This window comes from Abramis brama, assembly GCF_963993115.1.
Source record: "Abramis brama genome assembly, chromosome: 17".
Lineage (NCBI taxonomy): Eukaryota > Metazoa > Chordata > Actinopteri > Cypriniformes > Leuciscidae > Abramis > Abramis brama.
Genome location: NC_139979.1, coordinates 7854171 through 7875255, shown reverse-complemented (window position 1 = coordinate 7875255; position 21085 = coordinate 7854171). Strand labels below are relative to the sequence as shown.

The window sequence follows — 21085 nt, the reverse complement described above, 5'->3', positions numbered from 1 at the left end:
AATCAAGCCCCAGCCTGTATTTTTTTCTGTTCCAGAAGCTGCTTCAACTTGGATATACAGTAGGCTTACCTGTCAACAGTTTCTGTGAAGAACATATATCAGAACACATTTTCAATGACTACACACTGTACCCCCCCCCCCCCAACCCTAACCCTAACCCTAACCCTAACCCTAACCCTAAGTGTGAGAGAGTGAGTCCAAAAGTGAGTTTTGTTTCTACCCCTGCCGTTCCCGCACAAGGTTGCAATTCTTAAATGTGATCTAACAAAGCTAAAGAGGAAATATTAACCATATATGCTGTTTATATTGCTTGTAATTGGGATGAAGTAAACATATGTTGAGTATTTTAACATAAATTGTTTGATTATGTTGAATTAAAAACCCAAAAATGCAGCGGGTCCACCAGACCCACAAACACTGGCTGAATAACAAAAATATGAACACCACACAAGGGTTAAATAAATGCAGCCTTAGTGAGCATAAGAGACTTCTTTCAAAAACATAAAAAATGTCTAAACTTTTAACAGGTAGGCTATGTTGAAGTGCCTGCACAGTGTAAACAGCACATAGTGTCTGAGAAGAAGAATTGTTTTTAATCGCCTTTTTCACTTCCTGTAAATAAAACAGAAACAGAATTTTATTAAATCTGGTGTAAAAAAAGAGCTATAAATAACAGTGAGGGTATTCCTCAAGCGGAAATATGAATGTTAGACATAAGATCTGGAAAATGACTAAAAATAGTAGCTACAATGTGTTTCATAGATTTTCAATACAATGAATGAGGAACAGTTACATTGTGCTTTCTGTTTGCTGGGTGTTAATATCCATACTTATTATGAGTTTATGATACATATCTGTTAATTATTTTCAATACATGAGCATGTTTATGACTCCATACATGATGTGCAATTCTAAGCATCTTCAATATTCCCTTTATGGAATGTCCTTCATTAATGAAAAAAAAAATGAAAAAAAAAATTAGGAAATGTTTTTTACCAGCAGTTTTACACAAAAAATGCTGTAGTGCAATCTATACAAATAAACTAGATTTAGAAATAGCCTACTTATAAACCTCAAAAGCAATGATGCAAGCTCAGTAACGTGTGTTAAACAAGCACAGCACAAAGCTGCAAATATTTACATCTTATTTAAATAAATTGCATTTAAATCCAAGCTGAAATAGGTTTTCATTTTTTGCGCCTAAAATGCAAAAACTTAACCATGTGCAATTTTGTTCTATCCTTGAAAACAGTTAATGAACAGTACCAGTGTGGGGTCAATGACATAATGTAGGCTTATAGATTTGTAATTTCATGTTGCGTTTATGTGGCAGAAGTGAGTTTTTCTATCTCTGTCTATTTCCATCTGCCACACAGGGGCAGCAAAAGATTGCAGATTGCAATGCATCAAAATTCTTGCTCGCATTCCAGTCTGTTCACATCACCATTGCTAACAGTCTCTTCTGCTTCTGCTGCTGCTTCTTCTTCCTTGTGCTCCTCCTCGGGCATCTCCTTTGGGCTTAGGGGCTCTCCCAGGGTTGCTGGGGGTGAAATAGGGGGCAAAGGGATAGCTTCCCCTTTCTTTGCCAGTTCTGCCAGCTCCCGTGCGGAGCAGGAAGGGGTTGGAGAGGGATATGTGTGGTGGAAGGTGTCATAATCCACCTCATAGAATCCCTCCTCCAACGAGAGCACAGGGGTGAAGCGTTCTCCCCAAAGCACCTCTGAGTTCAGGTACGAGCTGCGGGCTTGACACGTCATTCCTGTGGGAAAAGACAGAAGGAAACGGTTGTGAGTGGCACAGAAAAGAACAACAAAAATAGCAATGAAAACAGAAAGAGACCCTGTTTCCAAACAGAGAATAATAGTTGCTATTATTACCCTGTTGCTAAACAGTCATATCAGAATTCATTGGACTATTACGTCATTCGTCACAATTCTGCGCTGATGGGAGTCACTCCAAATATTTTACATACCGTTGTGCTGTGTCCCAATTCTCCTACTTTTAGGGCATGGTATAAGTATACATACTTTTTTTGTGAAGAAAAAGTACATACATTTGTATGTGTAGCAGAAGAGTATACGAGCTTTGGGACATAAGCCATAAAATTGCATCTTCAACTCAACGGACACTCTTTCACCATGCATCCTGTAACCATACACTGGCCTGTCAATCATCTTGTCACAGTTAACATCCTCCACATTTAATTTAGTTTAATTTCCTACCATATTGGAGAGAAAAGAAGTAGCACGTTGATCTGCTAGTCGTGGGTCTTTCATGCAGAGAATTCTGCTCATATTTTTGCATGATGTTGCATTTAAAAGTTAATGGCCAAACAGACCTTTTTAAAAGTTCACATTGTTGTTGCAGATGAAATATAACACGGATAACATTAAATGAATATTTTTTTGATCAGGTTAAATGTTGATATTTAGTCACTCAAACCCCTTTATCTAAACCTCTCTACTTAACTCTCAGTCGCGTACATCCACCATGTTTGTAGTTTTGTTAACACTTTTTACTCATGTTTGTAGTTCTTGACCAAATCCTCCTCCAAAGCGCAATTTTGTGGGCATTATTAGCCGTTAGAGTGTGCACGGATCCACACTTTGAAAATCTACCTTTTGGCATACTCTTTTCAACATTATATCCTTTGGGACACACTTAGGCTCCATCCGAAAGCTTAGGCAACTGACTTGTTGCCTCGCTGCCTAATCAGGCCATGACTTTGCAGGCAACGTTTGTGCACGAAGGTACCTCACCTTCAGAGGCATGCAGCGTAACAATTTAATGATCTTCAATAAAACAGTGCAAGCGTTGGTGATAACTAAGCCAATATTTAGTAATTTCTCACTAGAAATGACATCAAAAGTGAAAAATTTTGGTAAAAAACATACATTTACACTCATATGCCATGTTTATTTTTCTAGCTCAACTGTCACAGAATGGAACACACAGGATTGTGGGATATCAAAGGCAGCGAAGGAAACATCTATGCTGCCTTCAAAAATTGATCAGATAAAGGTATCTCAGGAGACAGGAAGTGAGGCTAACATTGGATTAGGACGTGCCTTGAAGCCTTCATATCTTTGAAAGCATCCTCTGAAGGCAGCATTTTTAAGCTTTCGGATGCAGCCTTATTCTAATCTACATACTATTTAGGATGGACAGAATGCACTATGTACATTGGGACGCAGGGCTGGTTCTTTGAATATGGAAGGTGGCAGCGTAGTTAGTCAGTGGAGGAATGTTGTGCCGTTATAAACTCATAAGGATTATGGAGACAGGCAGCTAAGCAAACATTGGAAATAATGTACAAGAAAAACGTTCCTCTCTTAATCTTTATCCTCGTCTGCGCACAAATTGGCTGGCTTCTGCAGCACATCGCCTTATAAATGAACGCGTATTTGTTGACTCAAGTAACCTCCATATTTACTTCTGCGTCCTGTATTTGCTATCATTCTTTTGTGCATGCGAGGAAGTGCAGGATCGTGACCTTTTCACACCTGAATCCAATATTGGCCACATTTAAAAAAAAAATTAACATCAAACAAAAACATAAGATCTGAGCAATAAATCAGAATTGAGCACTAAGACTTGCAGTGTGAGCATGGCCTTTGTTCATTAGAGAAAAATTAGAGTCTTGAAGAATCAAGACTAAATTAAATCCAAAGTAGGACAAAGAGCAACATTTGGAAAGTAGAAAAATAAATACATTATTAGATAAATTTTTTTTATATTTTGATATCTAATGCTATGACATTCATAAAATTTTTACTGTGGCTTATGTTTGTAATAGGTTAAAGCAGGGCTATGCAGTTTCAGGAATTTCTTCACTGTATTCTCGCTTTTTGCTCGCAGGTTTAGGTTTCTACGGCTTCGGAATAGATATTTGACAACATTGTCGAAAAACTCGTTGGCGACTCTCAGATACCAGAGGCTATAGATCAACGACATCAAAGCAGATGGGACATTCTTTAAAACGTCTTCTTCATTCGGGTTCGAACAGTGTGAGGGAGTGCAATAATGACAGAATTTTAGCAGATTTTTTTGCCGTAAAGCAATTCGCAAAGCGACCCGCCGGCCCAAAGTTGCAAGGGTGGTTTTTCGGCTCACAGGCGCTTGGGGGGTGCGAGACAACCACCATTCAACCCGAAAAAAGTCATATAACTATTCCAATGACTCCGAAGCTGTTCGGTTAAAAAGTTACTTAATTGATCATTATTTCTTCATTTTGAAAACAATACTAAATGTTTAATCATTTAAACTCAGTTTAAAACCTAACAAACCTTTTTTTTGCGGCAAAATGTTTACTATTATTTGATATTTTGTTATGTACAAAATACAACTTTAGTGTAGTGTACATGTATAATATAGTACACATATGGCCGCTGAATGAGCTGAAAATGCTTAAAGTGTAGAGATAAAACAGCAATGCAGAAAATATTCCAATTTTCATCCTGATGAGATCAGTTCAGTGTTGGCAACATATTAACATTTGCTGAAGAACCTGTTCCATTTCATCTTCTTCAAATACCTAAAGATCACTGTGCATCTAATTGTGCTTTTGACCTTTTAAGGTTTGTGATGATCCTGCCAATATGTCAACAGGAATGTGCTGTAAGCTTAATTAATTGAAAATATCATATTTCCTGTGAAACGCACAGACATGTAGTATGCACAAGCACCGCTGAATATTTATATGCACACCTCTTAAAAATAGAATACAAGCTTTTTAATCATCTGCTTAAGTGAAGCTTAAATGGACGCATCAATTACTCCAGAGACACGCAGTGACATAGCAACAAAACACTTTCAACAAGCATTACTTTTACAACCACTTTTAAACACACACAGAGTGATATATAGCAGCTGTCATAATGAATATAAATGATATCCAGGGAAAACTCAGCAGATAACATCCATCAAACGCATCATAATTCATGAGATTCCCAGTGTACAGCAGTTCAATAACCACACTGGGTATGCGTCTATAATCAATGCATACTACTGCAAAACCACAAGAGAAGCTTTAGTTTCAGTGCTAATGCTCCGCAATTGACTTTAACACCTCCATTCGGACATTTTAAACATGAAGTCTGTTCATTTAAAAACATTTCATTGTGAATAAAATGCTTTGTTAGCCACCCAGTGCAATTCCAAAACATTAGACTAGAACCCAAGTAGAAGTAAAACCAAAACCAAAGCCTCGCTGGTAATAAAGCCCCAATTTATAAAAGGAAAGTGGTTTAAAAACATCTCAAATCCTGCTAAGAGCAGCACCTCGTGGGCAGTTTAAAAGGCTTCATTTAAGGGTACCTTCCAGGATCAACACAAGTTAAGCTCTCTCGACAGCATCTGTGCCGTCGACTACCACAGAAAATAATTTCATCCCTCAGTTTGTAAAAATGTGTTTGAAATAATGGAAGTCTATGGTGCAATTAATTGCAGAGGGTTTAAAAGCTGAAATGTGCAGCTTGAATTTTCTGTTAAAGCACTTACATTAATTCTTTTAAACAGAAAGACTATTGAAGCTGTAAATTTGTCTGAATCATCCTTTTAGTGGTCCTTTTATTGTTCTAGGTGGGTGAACCTCGGGTTATGCAAGTAGTTCCTTCGATTTGTTCATGACAGTAAATTGGAAATAACTTGCACAGATATGATTGCACAGATATGATTAAGCACTTTTATCACACAGTCTAATACATCTGCCCCCGGTTTCACAGACAAGGCTTAAGCCTATAGTCCCAGACTGAAATGCATGTTTGAGCTGTTTTAACTGAAAGCAACTTGCACTGACATATCTTAAAATATGTCAGTGCCATTGTTTTGTCTCAAGATGCACACCAGTAATGTTTCTTTTCTAAGGCGTTTATAAAAGCAACTTAAATGTCCTAAATTGAACTAAGGCCTAATCCTTGTGAAGAATGTCAGTAACCAAACAGGAACCCCTATGGAAGTCAATGGGGCCAATCAACTTCTTGGTTACCCATATTCTTCAAAATATCTTCTTTTGTGTTCAGCAGAAGACACAAATTCTGGGAGTTTTAATACAAGACGAAACAAAAAAACTTACCGGTGATAATCTTACATAACCACAGAAACAAACAAGGAGATAATCAGTAACCAAAAAACTGTACAGAGCAGAGAAACAGGAACTAAACAACACACAACAGAATATCAAAATAAGGACCCAAGTCCAGTTCCAAACCTGTATGACATTCTTCCTTCTGTGGAATTCAAAATAAGATATTTATAAAAGTGTGTCAGTGTTGTTTTGACCATACAATGAATCATATAATCCATTCATGTTGTTTTGGACCCCATTTACATTCATGATATGGACAAGAACAGTTGAAAACTTATTCAAAATATCTTCTTTTGCATTCCACAGAAGTGGAAGTCAACAACATGAGGGTTGTTGCTCAGGTTGAGGCTTAAACTAGAATTGTTATGAGAACATTTATAATTGTTATTAGACTTGGACTCTAAGTTCAGTGTCTCCCTGATGTCATTACCCTGATTGGCCATAAGTTACCAATCTTACTTCCATTACTAATCACCGTAAGACATGAAAAGGGAGACATGAAAAATAAATCAATAATTATTCTTTATAATTTTCCAATTTCATTAAGCCTTGAGGTACAGTCCTGACCTGAATAGTTTGGTATCATTTCTGAAACTGATTATTTTACTGTTATCCTGCTTTTTGTCTAATAATAGATAGGTTAAACCTACATCGACTGAAAGTGGGATGCTCTTGAATGTCAGATGCGAGACAAAAAAAAAAGTATAACTGCACTGAACAAGTGCAATGATTGTGCACTGAATCAAGCTACTCACTGCATCCCACTCCTGAGCAATGATTCATTATTTCAGATGTAGGAGAGAGTGTGTTAGTGAGCCATGTGTGTATTTATGTATGCGTGAGAGTGAATTGCATTATAGTTCTTTCAATTGTCTTCTGCTCGCTAATTTCCCTGAGGCGTATCTATTGACAGGCCATGAGCTTGTCTTACTGAGAAACATCTCAAGAGTCCTCCGTCTTTCTGCTCCATGCAAGGCAGCATTATGTGTCTATACTGACATAAAGCACAATGCAAAAGTTAATTAGCCTAGTGTAATTGCAACTGCTGTCACATGAATTCACTGTCAATATAATTGGTGCATCCCATGAAAATACCACATCACGCCCCGCTGTCAGCATTCTGTTACCAGGGGAACTGTGGTAAATCTGGTCACTTTTCATATTTGACTTTCAGGCAACACCCATTTAAATACCCATGACTCAGGAGCTCTGGTATACCTGGAGGGAGGCATTCACAAAGCTTTTTTTTTTCCATTTCACATTGTTAAAGGAAAAGTTAATCCGAAATTTAAATTCTGGCATCATGCTCTCATGCTTATCAAAAACCTTATGACCATCGCTCTACCCTAGAAAATAAAAGGTAATTATTTTGAAGAATATCCAGAACTCCTTTTAATACAATTAAAATAAATGAGGACTGAGGGCGTCAAGCTACTTAAAGGACCCAAAAGCACCATAAGATTTTCATAAAAACGACTCGCATGCTATATTCCAAGCATTGTGAATGTTTTCATATCATTCAACAACTGCAACCAGATCAGAGAGTTTAACTAGATCATTCTTATTCATTAATAAATCGTTTGTTTTTTTGTGAACTGAATCAACAGATTCATTGAAAAGATTCAACAAAAAAAATGATTCAACTGCCTTTTCATCACACAAAGGTATAATTAAGCTTATGAAGACTTGAATAATCACAATATACAATTTTATGATATCATTTTGTAGTTCTTTGTTGTCATTTTTGATTTTGACAATTCTTAAAAAATTGCTTTCCACGGAAGAAAGACAGTCATACAGGTTTTAAATGACAATTTTCACTTTTGGAATTTTAATATTGTATTATATGATGTAAAAATTTACATTTTTTTCCACATTTTTAAATTAAGAATTGGTTAAACATCTACTTTAATATTCAAATATTTGTAATTTAAATATTGCTTTTTAACTTCAATACATGACTACTTTGAATGCCAGTCAATGGAGAAACGTTGTTTTGCCTGCATAATGTTGTAGTTATGATATTTGCCAGCAGGGGAACAAAACTCATCGTTCTAGTTACCCTCGCTCTTTCATTCTCTGTTTTCTACACTCACCTGTGGCCTCTACCATTCCTTCCAGGATGACCACTATTTCAAACTCTTCTCGTGCCAGTTGCCCCTGAGAGATGTTCCAGAAGGGGCTGTTCTTGTTGATCTCATGACAAATGATCAGCGGTGACACCAGAAACAGTCGATCGTCCCCCGTGTCAAAGCCCACATTAATATCCGTCTGGTTTAGGGGGATGAACTCTCCTTCCTTGGTCTGTTTAGAGCGGATGAGCTTGGCCCTAATGGAGGCCTCCACTATGTGCGAGTTTCGTAAGTCACCGACACGGAACATCAAACACAACTTGCTGTCCCGCACGGATATCACAGCTGTGTTGGAAAACATGAGTGTTTCGGCGCGTTTCTTTGGCTGTGAGATTTTTACAAACATGCAACCCACCATGAAGGCATTGACAATGGAGCCCAAGATGGCCTGCACCAGAAGCAGGAGGATGCCCTCGGGGCATTTGTCCGTTATGACGCGATACCCATAACCGATGGTGGTCTCAGTCTCGATGGAAAAAAGGAACGCAGAGACGAAGCCATTGATGTTATTCACACAAGGCGTCCACTCGTTGTCATCAGTATGGTCCAGATCTCCACGGATGTAGGCGATGAGCCACCAAATGAGGCCAAAAAACACCCAGGTGGTGGTGTAGACCAGCGTGAAGACCAGCAGATTGAAGCGCCACTTTAAGTCCACAAGCGTGGTGAAGATGTCCGTCAGGTAACGGTAGGTTTCGCGCACGTTTCCATGGTGGACATTGCACTTGCCGTCCTTTTCCACGTAGCGCTGGCGCCGTTTCTTCAGCGAACCTCCTGCAGGACCGGAAGCATCTCCTCCTCCCCTGACAACCATCGTACGGTCTGTGGGGATCTACAGTCATGTGCGATTGAATACAGCAAGAATAGAAAAAGAAGAAAAAAAAGAAACATTTCAAGATAGGCTAAAAGAAAAAATAAAGCGTAGCAGACTCCATCAAAATATGGTCAACAAAACTTAAACGCAGGACAGTCAATAACAGTGTTGGTGAGTTACTAACTAAAAGTAGTGACGCTACTGTTCAAGTATGTTTTTTTTTTTTTTTTTTTTAAATCAAGTAGTTTTTTCAGTAACAAGCTAGTTTTTACAGCATGTAGCAGTGTATTTCAGCAATGGTGCATTAAATTGATCAAAAGTGACAAAAAAAGACATTTCTTATGTTAAAAGATTTTTATTAGGGCCTGAGCACCATTGGCGCGAGGATCCTCTTGGAATTGCTCCATTTATTATTATTATTATTATTATTTAAAATAATTACTGTTCTTTTGAACTTTCTATTTATCAAAGAATCCTGAAAAAAATTCCGTTTCCATAAAAATATCAATCGGTACAACTGTTTTCAAAATTCATAATAAAAAGAGCTGTTTCTTGAGCAGCAAATCAGCATATTAGAATGATTTCTGAAGGATCATGTGACACTGAAGACTAGAGTAATGATGCTGAAAATTCAGCTTTGCATTACAGGAATAAATAACATTTTAAAATAAAATATATTTAAATTAGTTCTTTAAAATTGTAATTGTAAAATTGTTTGTATGTCTAGATGTTTGATCAAATAAATGCAGCCTTGGTCAGCATAAAAGACTTCTTTCAAAAGCATAAAAAAAGCATTTACAATGTAGTTAAATTCGTTAAATTGACTGTAGCTGAACTACTGTAAACTATGAGTATCCTGTAGCTTAGCAAGCAACAGTTCCAAAGTTTTCCCAACATTCACACATGTAAAAGAACATAAAGGAACAGTAAATGTGATAACTGAACTTACTTTGTCTTTGGAATCAATCCATTTTTTTGGCAGCTTGATGCCCTGTTTTTCCACATCCTGGCCCTTAAAACTACTCATGGCCCGGAAGCCGTAGACGTCGTCACCAATCCAACACAGTAGCTGGAGCTCTCCAACTATTAAAAGCAAACATGACAGCTAGTCGGTTAAACTCGTAATGGAGAGCAAAGATTGGAGTAACTTACCACAAATGGTGAGACAAACGTGCCTTAAACTTGTTGCTCTACTGTGTTAAGGAATTTTTATGTATATTTTTATTTACAGCATGGGATACTGGTGTCCACACCGGCTAAGCACAAAGACCATCCCAGCTAACACGGAACGTTCTCGGAACTTTGGCTAATGTTCAGCCAAGGTTCTCTCAAAGTTATGGAAAAATTTTCTTCCAGTAACGTTAATACAACATTTGTTCAGTTATATGGTCTTTAATAATGTTCTTAAAATGTTAGCACATGATGTTCACATAACCAGAAGAAAAAAAATGCTTTTTAAACATTTAAAAAACTGGATGCATTGAACATTCAGAAATAAGCTTTTTTTTTTTATAACTTAACGGCAATATTTTGTTGGTGAACAGAACGGCTATGCTGGTCCACCAGCCCAGACTAGGACTAAACCAGCACAGTCTATTCAGAAGGGGCTTTACCATGAGTATTTAGCATACAAAAATAATAATCATCACATATTCGAAGTCCAATTACTTGACAGTCAACATTTTTTCTTAAAGAAAAGGCTACAAAACCCTGTACACGATTTTGTATCAGCCTCATCTCTCTTACAAATCCGTATAACGCTTTATTTCCACATTATTGATCTTGTTCACTGACTGCAGAATTCCACATCTGTTACCACAAGTTAGCCATTATCTCACAGGTCACCAGTGACACTGCGACTCTCTGCCCAAGCATCACCCAACAGCACCGACAGCAGGTACGGGCGAGTAGCAGTGGGTTTCTTCATAGCACACAAGTGAAAGCAATATTAATGATGGTGGGCTCCATGGGGAACATGGAGCAAGGCAGGCTGTGGCAGATGGGGACAGACGGCACCCACTAGGAGATCCGACATATGTATGTATCATGTATCAGATATGAACCAGACATACATACACGGGTCCAGAGAGAGAGAGAGAGGATAGAGGGAGAGAAAGTGACTAACTCAAACGAATGATTTATTGTGTGAACTAATGAATTATTTATACAGTGCTAATATCTTGACTTGTTTGTTTTTCCATTATTGTGGCATGACAAATTTCCTGAGCAAGATTAGAAAGGTGTATAACAAATATCTTTAGGAGCCAAGAAGACAAATCGTCCCTATTTACAATATGGACCATAAACAAGGTAAAAAAAAACTTCTTCAATGTGTCCTTCAAGCGATAAAAAGTTATTTTGCTGGTTACTTGCTATTTTTGCTCCTCTAATGATAAACAAACTACAGCATAATTACCCCTTTCATCTCCAAGCAACAAATAGTAGAGGTGTTACTGATTGAAACAATGGTTTTAAATGAATGATTTGAGTGAATGATTCAAAGACTCACTGAAAAAGACATTTGTTGTGTTCCTGAATGAACACAAATATGTGTTAATCCCTTTAAATATGTTGTAATTAGGGCTGGGCGATATATCGCATGACATTGTTATGCGCATCTCGTCAGTAAAGCCGGTTCCTTGATTAGTAGTAAATCGCCATCACCTGCTTTCAGATGGAGCGGCATTTACAACACAGAGCCGTAGTTCACTGACAAGCTGAGCCATATCGCATTAATTATCACGGATGTATCGCCTGCGATAATTAATGTGATATGGCTCAGCTTGTCAGTGAACTACGGCTCTGTGTTGTAAATGCCGCTCCATCTGAAAGCAGGTGATGGCGATTTACTACTAATCAAGGAACCGGCTTTACTGACGAGATGCGCATAACAATGTCATGCGATATATCGCCCAGCCCTAGTTGTAATGTTTAAAAGTTTATTTATGTTTCAATATGATGAACTAAATACAAATAAATATTTTGCCATTCAAAAGTTTGTGGTCAGTAAAGAAGTCTCTAATTTTCACCAAGGCTGCATTAATTTGAAAAAAAACAACAACAAAAAACAGTAAAAACAGTAATATTTAAATATATGATTATAATTTAAAATAAATTGTTTTGTATTTTAATATCTTTATAAATGTTTTTTTTATTTATCCTGTGATGGCAAAGCTAATATGCTGATTTGGTGTTTAAAAACATTTCTATCAGTGTTGAAAACCGTGATACATTTTTGTAACAATGTAAAAGGCTTTACTGTGTGTCACTTAATAACAATATTCATTTCTTTAAAAAAATAAATTAAAAAAAATCTTACTGATGCCAAACTTTTAGCCTATATATTGACTAACTCTTACAGTTACAGTTGAATTTCTATTCATTTTAATTGCACTTACTTTCAAATTTGAGTTGCAAACTTGCAACTGTCTTCTACCTCATTTTAAAATCAAATGAAATCCAGGAAATTAAATTGGGATTCTTAATTTAATTCCAAACAGCACACAAACCCAGACTTTACCAGAACTTTAGTGTGGAATTTCATATACCGGAACAATGAGTCCGATACCATTAAAGAGGCTTTGCCATATTGAATAAGTGCTGTGTGCAGACAGCTTCCTGCTTTTCATGTCTGTAGCTTATCCTTAAGTCAACACAAACACAAACTGATTTCATCAGAACTGGAACACCGGACATTTACAAAGCAATCCATCTCCTGTCCCTTGCATGTTCGCTGATTAAATATTTTGACCAATTTCATTATGCTTTCATGTACCACTAAAAGTGCAGAACATGCCAAACTTCGTCAGGTTTCAGCAAATCAGAACCCCAGGGCTGAATTAACCAACGCTAGCTCGTTAACCTAGCTCGTACGAATTTGTACGATTTGTCTAAACCCACGTGATGGGTAGGTTTAGGGGCGGGGTCAGGGGTAGGTCATTCGTATGAATTCACACGAATTGGCCAATTCGTACAATATATACGATTTTGCAAAAATCGTACTAATTCGTACGAGCCAGGTCGTATGAATTCGTACGAATAAGCCACCTCGTAGAATTTGTACGTTTTCCCGTGAGATCGGGCTCGAATTAACCAGGACACTGCCCTAGCTACATTTTGCAGTCCACCCTGCAGCTCGGCCACAACTGTGCCACTGTCACTCTGCCTAAACTGGTGTATCATCACAAACAGGAACACTGGATATCACCAGGGGTCATTGTAAAATATCACCAACTGGAGTGAGCAGCAGGAGAGCACTCTTGTTCCTCTGTGCCTCTCACTGAGACGGAGCAGAGCAAACAAGCACTTTGAAGCGCTTTGCGTCTTTTTGATCATGGTTTCATTATGACTTGAATCTCTACTGGGCTGAAACGATGTGTTGACATTATCGATTACGTCAATTACACACTGTATATATTCATCCCTAATCCCTGGTCGTGTTTCACAATTAACACAAAACAAAACTCTAGAGCAGATGCTAGTGGATAGTATGGCAGCGCCGCTTAGTATGAGCCTGCACAGTTCTGCACAGGACTCACAACCGCATTCAGCGACAGTATCAAAAATGGCAATGTTTATAACAACTGGAAATTTGAATCACAATTGGCAGTGCGTTAAATAATCAAGTAAAATCGAGGCGCGAGTTCATCCATCAGATATTGTTAAAGAACCAACAAGGACTGTAAATTCTTAGTAACCGAGTGCAGAGTACGTTTGAGTTGCGTGCCTTTTGGAGCTAATAATACGCAAATAATTTATCCATCTCCGTGAGTAAACTAAACCCGTCATGATTATACATATTAAATGATCATTTATTTCTGTGATGCAAAGCTGAATTTTCAGGATCATTACTCCAGTCTATCACATGATCCTTTAGAAATCATTCTAATATTCTGATTTATTATGAGTGTGGGAAACAGTGCTGCTGCCTAATATATTTGATGAATAAAAGGTTAGAATAAAAGCAGCAGAACTGTTTCCAACTTTGATAATGAATCATCATATTATGATTTCTAAACATGATCATGTGATAGACTGGAGTAATGATCCTGAAAATTCAGCTTTGCATCACATAAATAAATGATAATTTAAAGTATAATAAATTGAAAACCAATTATTTTAAATTGTAATAATATATCACAATATTACTTTTTTTTTCTGTATTTTTGATCAAATAAATGCAGGCTTGATGAGCAGAAGAAACTTCTTTCAAAAACATTAAAAATAGTAATGTTTCCAAACTTTTGGCCTGTACATATATACATCAAAGTCTGGGTCTGAGATAAGGGTAAAACAATAAAACATATACATAAAACACATTCAAATAGCAAAAACAAAACAAAAACAAAACAAATTATAGGCATGGTAAAAAGTTTCCAAGACAGTTTTACCGTGACCTTCATTAAAAAACGCCAGACGGAGAAGACATAAAAATGACTATAATGCTGAAATCCATTGCACAGTGCTCGAGGAAAGATCCATTGAGATGGCTTAGACTGATCTCCGTCACAGGCTCTGACCTTCACGCAATCCACCGTTGTTTAAATGTGAGAAGTCTTACTTCACTTGCTTTATGATCTACAATCAGTGGTGAAAAAGCCTCTGACTACCTCAAGGGCAAAAACAGGCTTTTCTATTGCAGACCCATCCAGCACTGGGGAACTGCAGAGCGGTGACATAGAACACTAACTCACGGACTGCTCCCACCATTTGCATAATTACCTTTTCAACAATTTTTACATAATCCCTCTGTTTCTGAGATAGACTGGATCATCATTGCCAATGATGCCTGGAGAGTTCACCTTGAGTTCAACATTTAGCTGTGGTCTAATTGCATCATGGATGTCCTGTGTGTATTCAAGTATTAAACTGCACTACATGCTACATGCATCCACTGATGACTCTTCAACCTTTGCTAATGCTGACATAAGGAAAGGTCTGATGCTCTGGAAGCTTGCCAGGACATTAAATTGGATTTCATAACCTTTGATATGTCAAACCACTGAAGCTCTAGTTTTTTCTTATTTTCGTTTTTGTTTTCATCACACTTCTAATGGTTCTAAAGCACCAAATGGAAATACAATAAAACCAAAATAGATTGAATATTTTATCTCTACATGTGGGCGGGAATGAAACGGCCCTTTCCACTGATTGGTCAACCAAAGATCAAACCGTGCCATCATCAGTTCTTCCTCAGTTCCGCGCAACAGAATAATGGTCATCTGCTGCTACAGTTGTATGGATTATTAAAACTGAATTGCATACATTACATTGCATAATTTTGCAATGAAATTGAAATTGCACACTTCATCTTTAAGACAGTACAACCTACTGAATGGACTGTATGTTGAGCCTTGTTTTCATCCACAACAAATTAAATATGGCATCTACTAAAGTCCAAGGATATGTTATCTACACTGTAAAAATATATTTATATAATTTGTTATCACAAAATTGTTTCTTTTGTCAAAACAACAATCATTTTTCGTGGTTCAGATAACATAATATTTTGAGTTTCTGTTGATTAAACCAATCTCTTGTATTAACTCAATTTTTTAATTTCAATTAACTTAAAATTAAGGCAACCAGGTTACTTACTTTTTTTAATTAAACTAACAATAATTATTTTACAGTGTATCAATTTGGTAGAAAAAAATATGCTTGAAAATAAATGAGGTTCTAATTTTTTAGCAATCAAATCTATATACAATATTGTTCAAACGTTTCAGTTTCCACAAAAATATTAAGCAGCATAACTGTTTTCAGCATTGATAATAATAAGAAATGTTTCTTGAGGATTAAATCAGCATTAGAATGATTTCTGACACTGAAGTAATGATGCTGAAAATTCAGTTTTGCATCACATAAATAAATTAGATCTGAAAATATATTTAAAAAGACAATTATTTTAAACTGTAATAATATTTCACAAAAGTACTGTTTTTACTGTATTTTTGATCAAATGAATGCAGCCTTGGTGAGCAAAAGAGACTTATTTCAAAGAAACTTACTGACCCCAGACGTTTGAACGGTTGGGTAAATCCTATACATTATAGGCCTACAGTGAAAAACTAAATAACATCCACATACAATCAGTTCAAAATAAGGCAGGAGGGATAAAATGCAGGAGGGAAAATTTTCCATCATATACGCTGTCAGAATGGAGATGGTCTCTCATTATGCACTTGTCTATTTACAAAGCCCTTTTATCAGCAACGGAGGGCATCTTCATCTCAAGCGATAAAATAATTTGCTTGTATCTGGCAGCTGTCTATTCTCTGCAAAACAACAGATACACACAAGCGAGTGGAGAGAGCTGTCCGACATGGCCCAAAAATAGACCTGCATTTACAAAGCTTTTGGTTCACTGATGCCACTCCACTCGTGTAGAATAAGTAAGGGTTCGGACAACATAATTTCATACATATCATCTTATGTAGCTTTCAATAAATGAGAAGAAAGGGATAGTTCAGCCAAGAGTCTTTCTTCGGTGGCACAAACAATATTGGACCCCACTGATTTTTAATGTATGAAGAAAAAAATATATATTGGTGAATAAATTATGACAAAATTTTAAGTTTGAGGTGAACTATCCCTTTAACTAGGGTATTCCCCACAGATCTGACACTCTTCGGAGACCCATTTGAAAAAGTTTGAGCCTTGGATTTCCTTTGGGTAAGGGATGTCCTCTGGGAAAACTGCTTGTCCTGTTTCATTTTGAGTTTAATTACAGCCTTGGGTTACATTCTATGTCTCCATTTAGTCTCAAATGAATAAAAGAGCGCTTAAAGGAACCTGAACAGGGCCTTACCGTTTCCTCATTAATCTATGGAGCCAGAAGGTAATCCATTACATTTATGAAGTGCTATGGGTCTCTTTTAACCTTAGGCGAAAATTATTACCTTAAAGAATGACGCTTGTCTCCATTCAAATAGTAATTATTAATTAACTGAGACTATGATGGGATAAACTTATATTTCTCATTATGTCTTTGACGATTTCAATATACCAATTTATTGCACATGCACGGGAGCAATTTAAAACACATTATTAAATAAAGATAAAGCAAATTTCTGTCATGAATTCTACAGCTAGCGCTATAAAAGACTTGCATTTTAAATATTCCACCTTTTAAAGCACCCAACAGTCCCTCTGTTCTCTCGACCACAGTTCACACTAAGAGTGTAACCATGTCTCACTTAAGTTCACAGACACCTTGGGGTTTGTGCTACATTGTAATGGACTGTAAGCTGTGATCTCCATAAGTGAGACTCGATGCACGTTATGAGGAAATGGGCAGCGTATCTCACCCTGAATTGACCTTGACACAAGCAAAAAAACAACAACAATGTGAGCCGGGATGCCCAGCCAAACACAAGCAGCACCGCTTGAGTCTATCTCCACTGCTGATGTCAAATATCCTGATGGCTATATGTGGGGAAACACATATGCATCAGTGTGCTTAAAAAATGAAAGCATATGGGAAAGACATTTGGTTCCTGCAAGGAAAAAAGTGCTGGGTGAACAAAGTCAAGAGGTTTACATGAGTTAATTTATGCGGAAAGTATGGAGTTTATTTCTGGTAATAAGTGGCACAAAATGAAAGGACTGCTTCAAAGACATTGTTCAAAATGAGAATTCTGTCATCATTTACTGACTATGTTGCTCTAAACCAATTCGGGTCTAAGAAAGTAAAATTTATATTCGATTTGACACCATCTTTCTTGACTATTTTTCTTCATCAGAACACAAAAGAAGATTTTTTTTAACTGTTTATATCCATACAATAACAGTCAGTGGGAACCAAAACAATTCAATTGCACCTTATTGACAGTATGGACAAAAAACACAGAGATGCAAAATATATTCTTTCATGATCCACAGAAGAAATTAAGTCATACAGGTTTGGAAAAACACAGGGTCAATAAATTAAGACTATATAAACTATATATAAACTATTCCTTAAAACTCTCTCTATCTCTCTCTCTCTATGCATTTCTCAAACTTTAAATTTTTGATGATGCATCTGAGACGCTCAAATCTCTCTCAAACTACCCTTATATTAGCAGTAAATAACTGCACTTGTCTTTAGTAGACATAATTTCAGTCAGGTTATAAGATAATATGCCAAATCAAATCCAAGACTGAAGAAATTTAAATATAAGCATTCCCCTGTCCCAAAATGCCATCTAAGCAGCATCCTAATACACCTCATAAAAGATTTAGTGGTAGACCTCATAGCGGCTGGATGTTGTTCGCCTTTGAAACAATGTTCACCCAACATATGCCACTGCACTGGCTAGGGAAGAAAAAAAAACAACTAAATTTGCCTGTAGGTCTGGTGAGACTTTGCCTTTTTAAAAACATTAATATGACAAACAGGGTTTGATGAGCTCACCATTCCCAAGGCTCATTCCCTGTCAGTTCGAGAACGATGATTTATTCAATAGCCTCCTAGAAGCGTGAGTGACAAACAGTCGGCTCCTGTACTCCCATAAAAACCATGCTCAGGTTTATGTCTGAATTAATCATTCATGCATGTCAATTATTTAGGCATACATGCAATTCTGATCCCAAGTCCCATTTTTCAGAAGACAGCTGTGAACCACATGTAGAAAAATCGATAAACATGTCACGGTTATTCAAAAATATCTGATTATTCTAATGACATTTGAATTGTAAAACATTTAAAATGTCATAATTTTCAAGCATTTGCAAATAATTCATTATATTATAGTATATATTTCACAAGTGCCTGATTCTTTTTGGAGGCTCTTGCAATTGTAAAATGTACTTCTTCATTTACCCCCAGTTTCACAGACAAGGCTTATACCTTGATTGCATGTTTGAGCTGTTTGAACTGAAAGCAACTTGCACTGACATATCTTAAAAATATGTCAGTGCCATTGTTTTGTATCAGAATGCACACCAATAATGTTTTTATTAAATTTTATGCTTTATTAAAGATACATAAATGTCCTAATTGAACTAAGGCCTAATACTGGCTTAATGCTAAGACTAGTCTTACAAGTTAGTCATAAATTTTTCATTTCATATCTTTTTCATGTCAGTTACATAAAAACGTAGATTGGTCTAATTTGATACCGAAAAAGTATGTCTGATTGCCCCTTGACTAACTGCTAGTTGTTCGCACTAGTTCTTAAGACACAGTCTTAACATAATGGCTATTTATGCAACTGAGGCCTTATGTTATAGCTCAGGATAGTCATTAGTAAAAGATTAACTGTGCATTTCCTTGTATCGTCATCAGACAACCAGTGTTGTCATGATGTAAAGAACTGGAAGTATTACTGAGCACCCTTGGGCAAAGAAGTGGTCCTTCACCAGCTGAGGAAGGGAAGTGCCAATGAAATAAATGGAAACACTTAAAGCCAGTTAGTCACCAGTTCAACCAATCAGAAATGAGCTGAATGAGATGAAATCCCTATCGTACATGAACACCACCCTCCTGAGGTGACAATGTGTAGAAATATAAAGGATTTACAGGACAAAAAAACCCCAAAAAACAACAACAACAACAACAACAATGTGAGCTGGGATGCCCAGTCAAACAAAAGCAGCACTTAGCAAGCACTTAGATTTGGGTCTAAGTAAAATTTCAAGACAGATAAATATCAGATGACAGAACTCGTCTCATCTGAATAGTGTTGAATGTGCTAAATAACATCTAACCAAACATACAAAATAGAAGTATCGCTGCTGACCAGACTGAGGAGGGTTGAAACACTTCTCAAATACCCAAAGAGGTTACACAAAAAGTGTACATTTGCCACACTGTTATGATTTAACCTTGCTAACATGCTATATCAATTTGTTCTATTTGTTTCCAAACTGCATATGCTGGCTGAATTAAAATTGTTTCCTTTTAATTATGAATTGAAATAGTTCAAATAAAATGAGGGTGGCAAAATGGCATAATGATCAAGTGAAATGTAGGCATATTACTACAATAAACAAAATAACTAAACAGTAACAAATGACTGTTTTTATCAGTAGTGAGGTATAGCATCTTTGTACTTGACATTAACTTACACAGTTTTGGGACAAATAGTAGGTTTTTAAACTACTTTAATTTGAAGCAGACGAATATGGGAATATTATACAAAAGCATGAGACATAGCAGAAAAACAACAACACCTGGCTACAGATGTTAAAACTCCTCGGAATTACACTGAAAACAGGTGAGCTGTCAAAAGCGCGTCAATAAAATGTAAATCTTGAAATATCAACAAAAAAATCATGCCGCAATTAGTCAATAAAAATGAATCGAAATACTCACTTTCGTAGTTCAAGTTAGTTCCTTGCTTTGCTTCCCAGTGCCTCTCCAATCTGAGCTCATTTAAAGAGAAGCGCGCGCGCCAATGTTTGCTTTAAAACATTGTCTCCAAGCGTATAACAGACAATATGTCGACGACTTGAAGGTCTTTAACCCGTTTCGGGTTAAAACCACATCCCATGAAGTCAGACGAACAAAAGAATGAGTCGCGCAAAGCGCAAAGCTAGGGTTCTGGCCAGATCTCCGGTTCTCTCAGAACGCGGGCAGATCCACATGAGATGAAGGTGTGTTGGATCGTAGTGTCAGTGAGCTCGTTCACTCGCAGGAACACTGTGCATAATGATGTGGAATCGGTAGGCGAAACACAGGAGCATGAGCGAGCTCGTGATACACATGTCCCCTCCCACAGGTCCTGTCTCTCTTCAAGCGCGTGCAGCACACAGATGCATTTCTCACTTCAGGATAATCCAACAATGACGTCTGTGATGCAACTGCACAGTGAGATCAATGACAACATATGTCTCATGGCAGGGGGCACATAAATGTGTAACATTAGTGATATATATATATATATATATATATATATATATATATATATATATATATATATATATATTTGGACATTTGTATTATTCAAACTGCACAAAAGCAAAAAGTACAGAATAATAAAATGCAGTGTTAAAGGCTAATTCAAATTCTGTCATCATGTACCCATCTTCATTATTGTGGAGCACAAAATAATATATTTTGATTGTTCT

At 36.8% G+C, this 21085-nt stretch overlaps 1 protein-coding gene across 1 annotated transcript; it reads right to left on the bottom strand.

Annotated features, from left to right (window-relative positions):
- Positions 1-181: 181 nt before the first annotated feature.
- On the bottom strand, positions 182-20751 carry kcnj21 (potassium inwardly rectifying channel subfamily J member 21). The gene is made up of 4 exons (XM_084088127.1): positions 20331-20751; positions 9981-10114; positions 8182-9049; positions 182-1759 (listed from the first exon to the last, which is right to left on the bottom strand). Exons 2-4 carry the CDS (start codon positions 10056-10058, stop codon positions 1407-1409), a joined length of 1299 nt encoding a protein of 432 aa, XP_083944253.1. The 5' UTR covers positions 10059-10114; positions 20331-20751; the 3' UTR covers positions 182-1406.
- Positions 20752-21085: the final 334 nt, after the last annotated feature.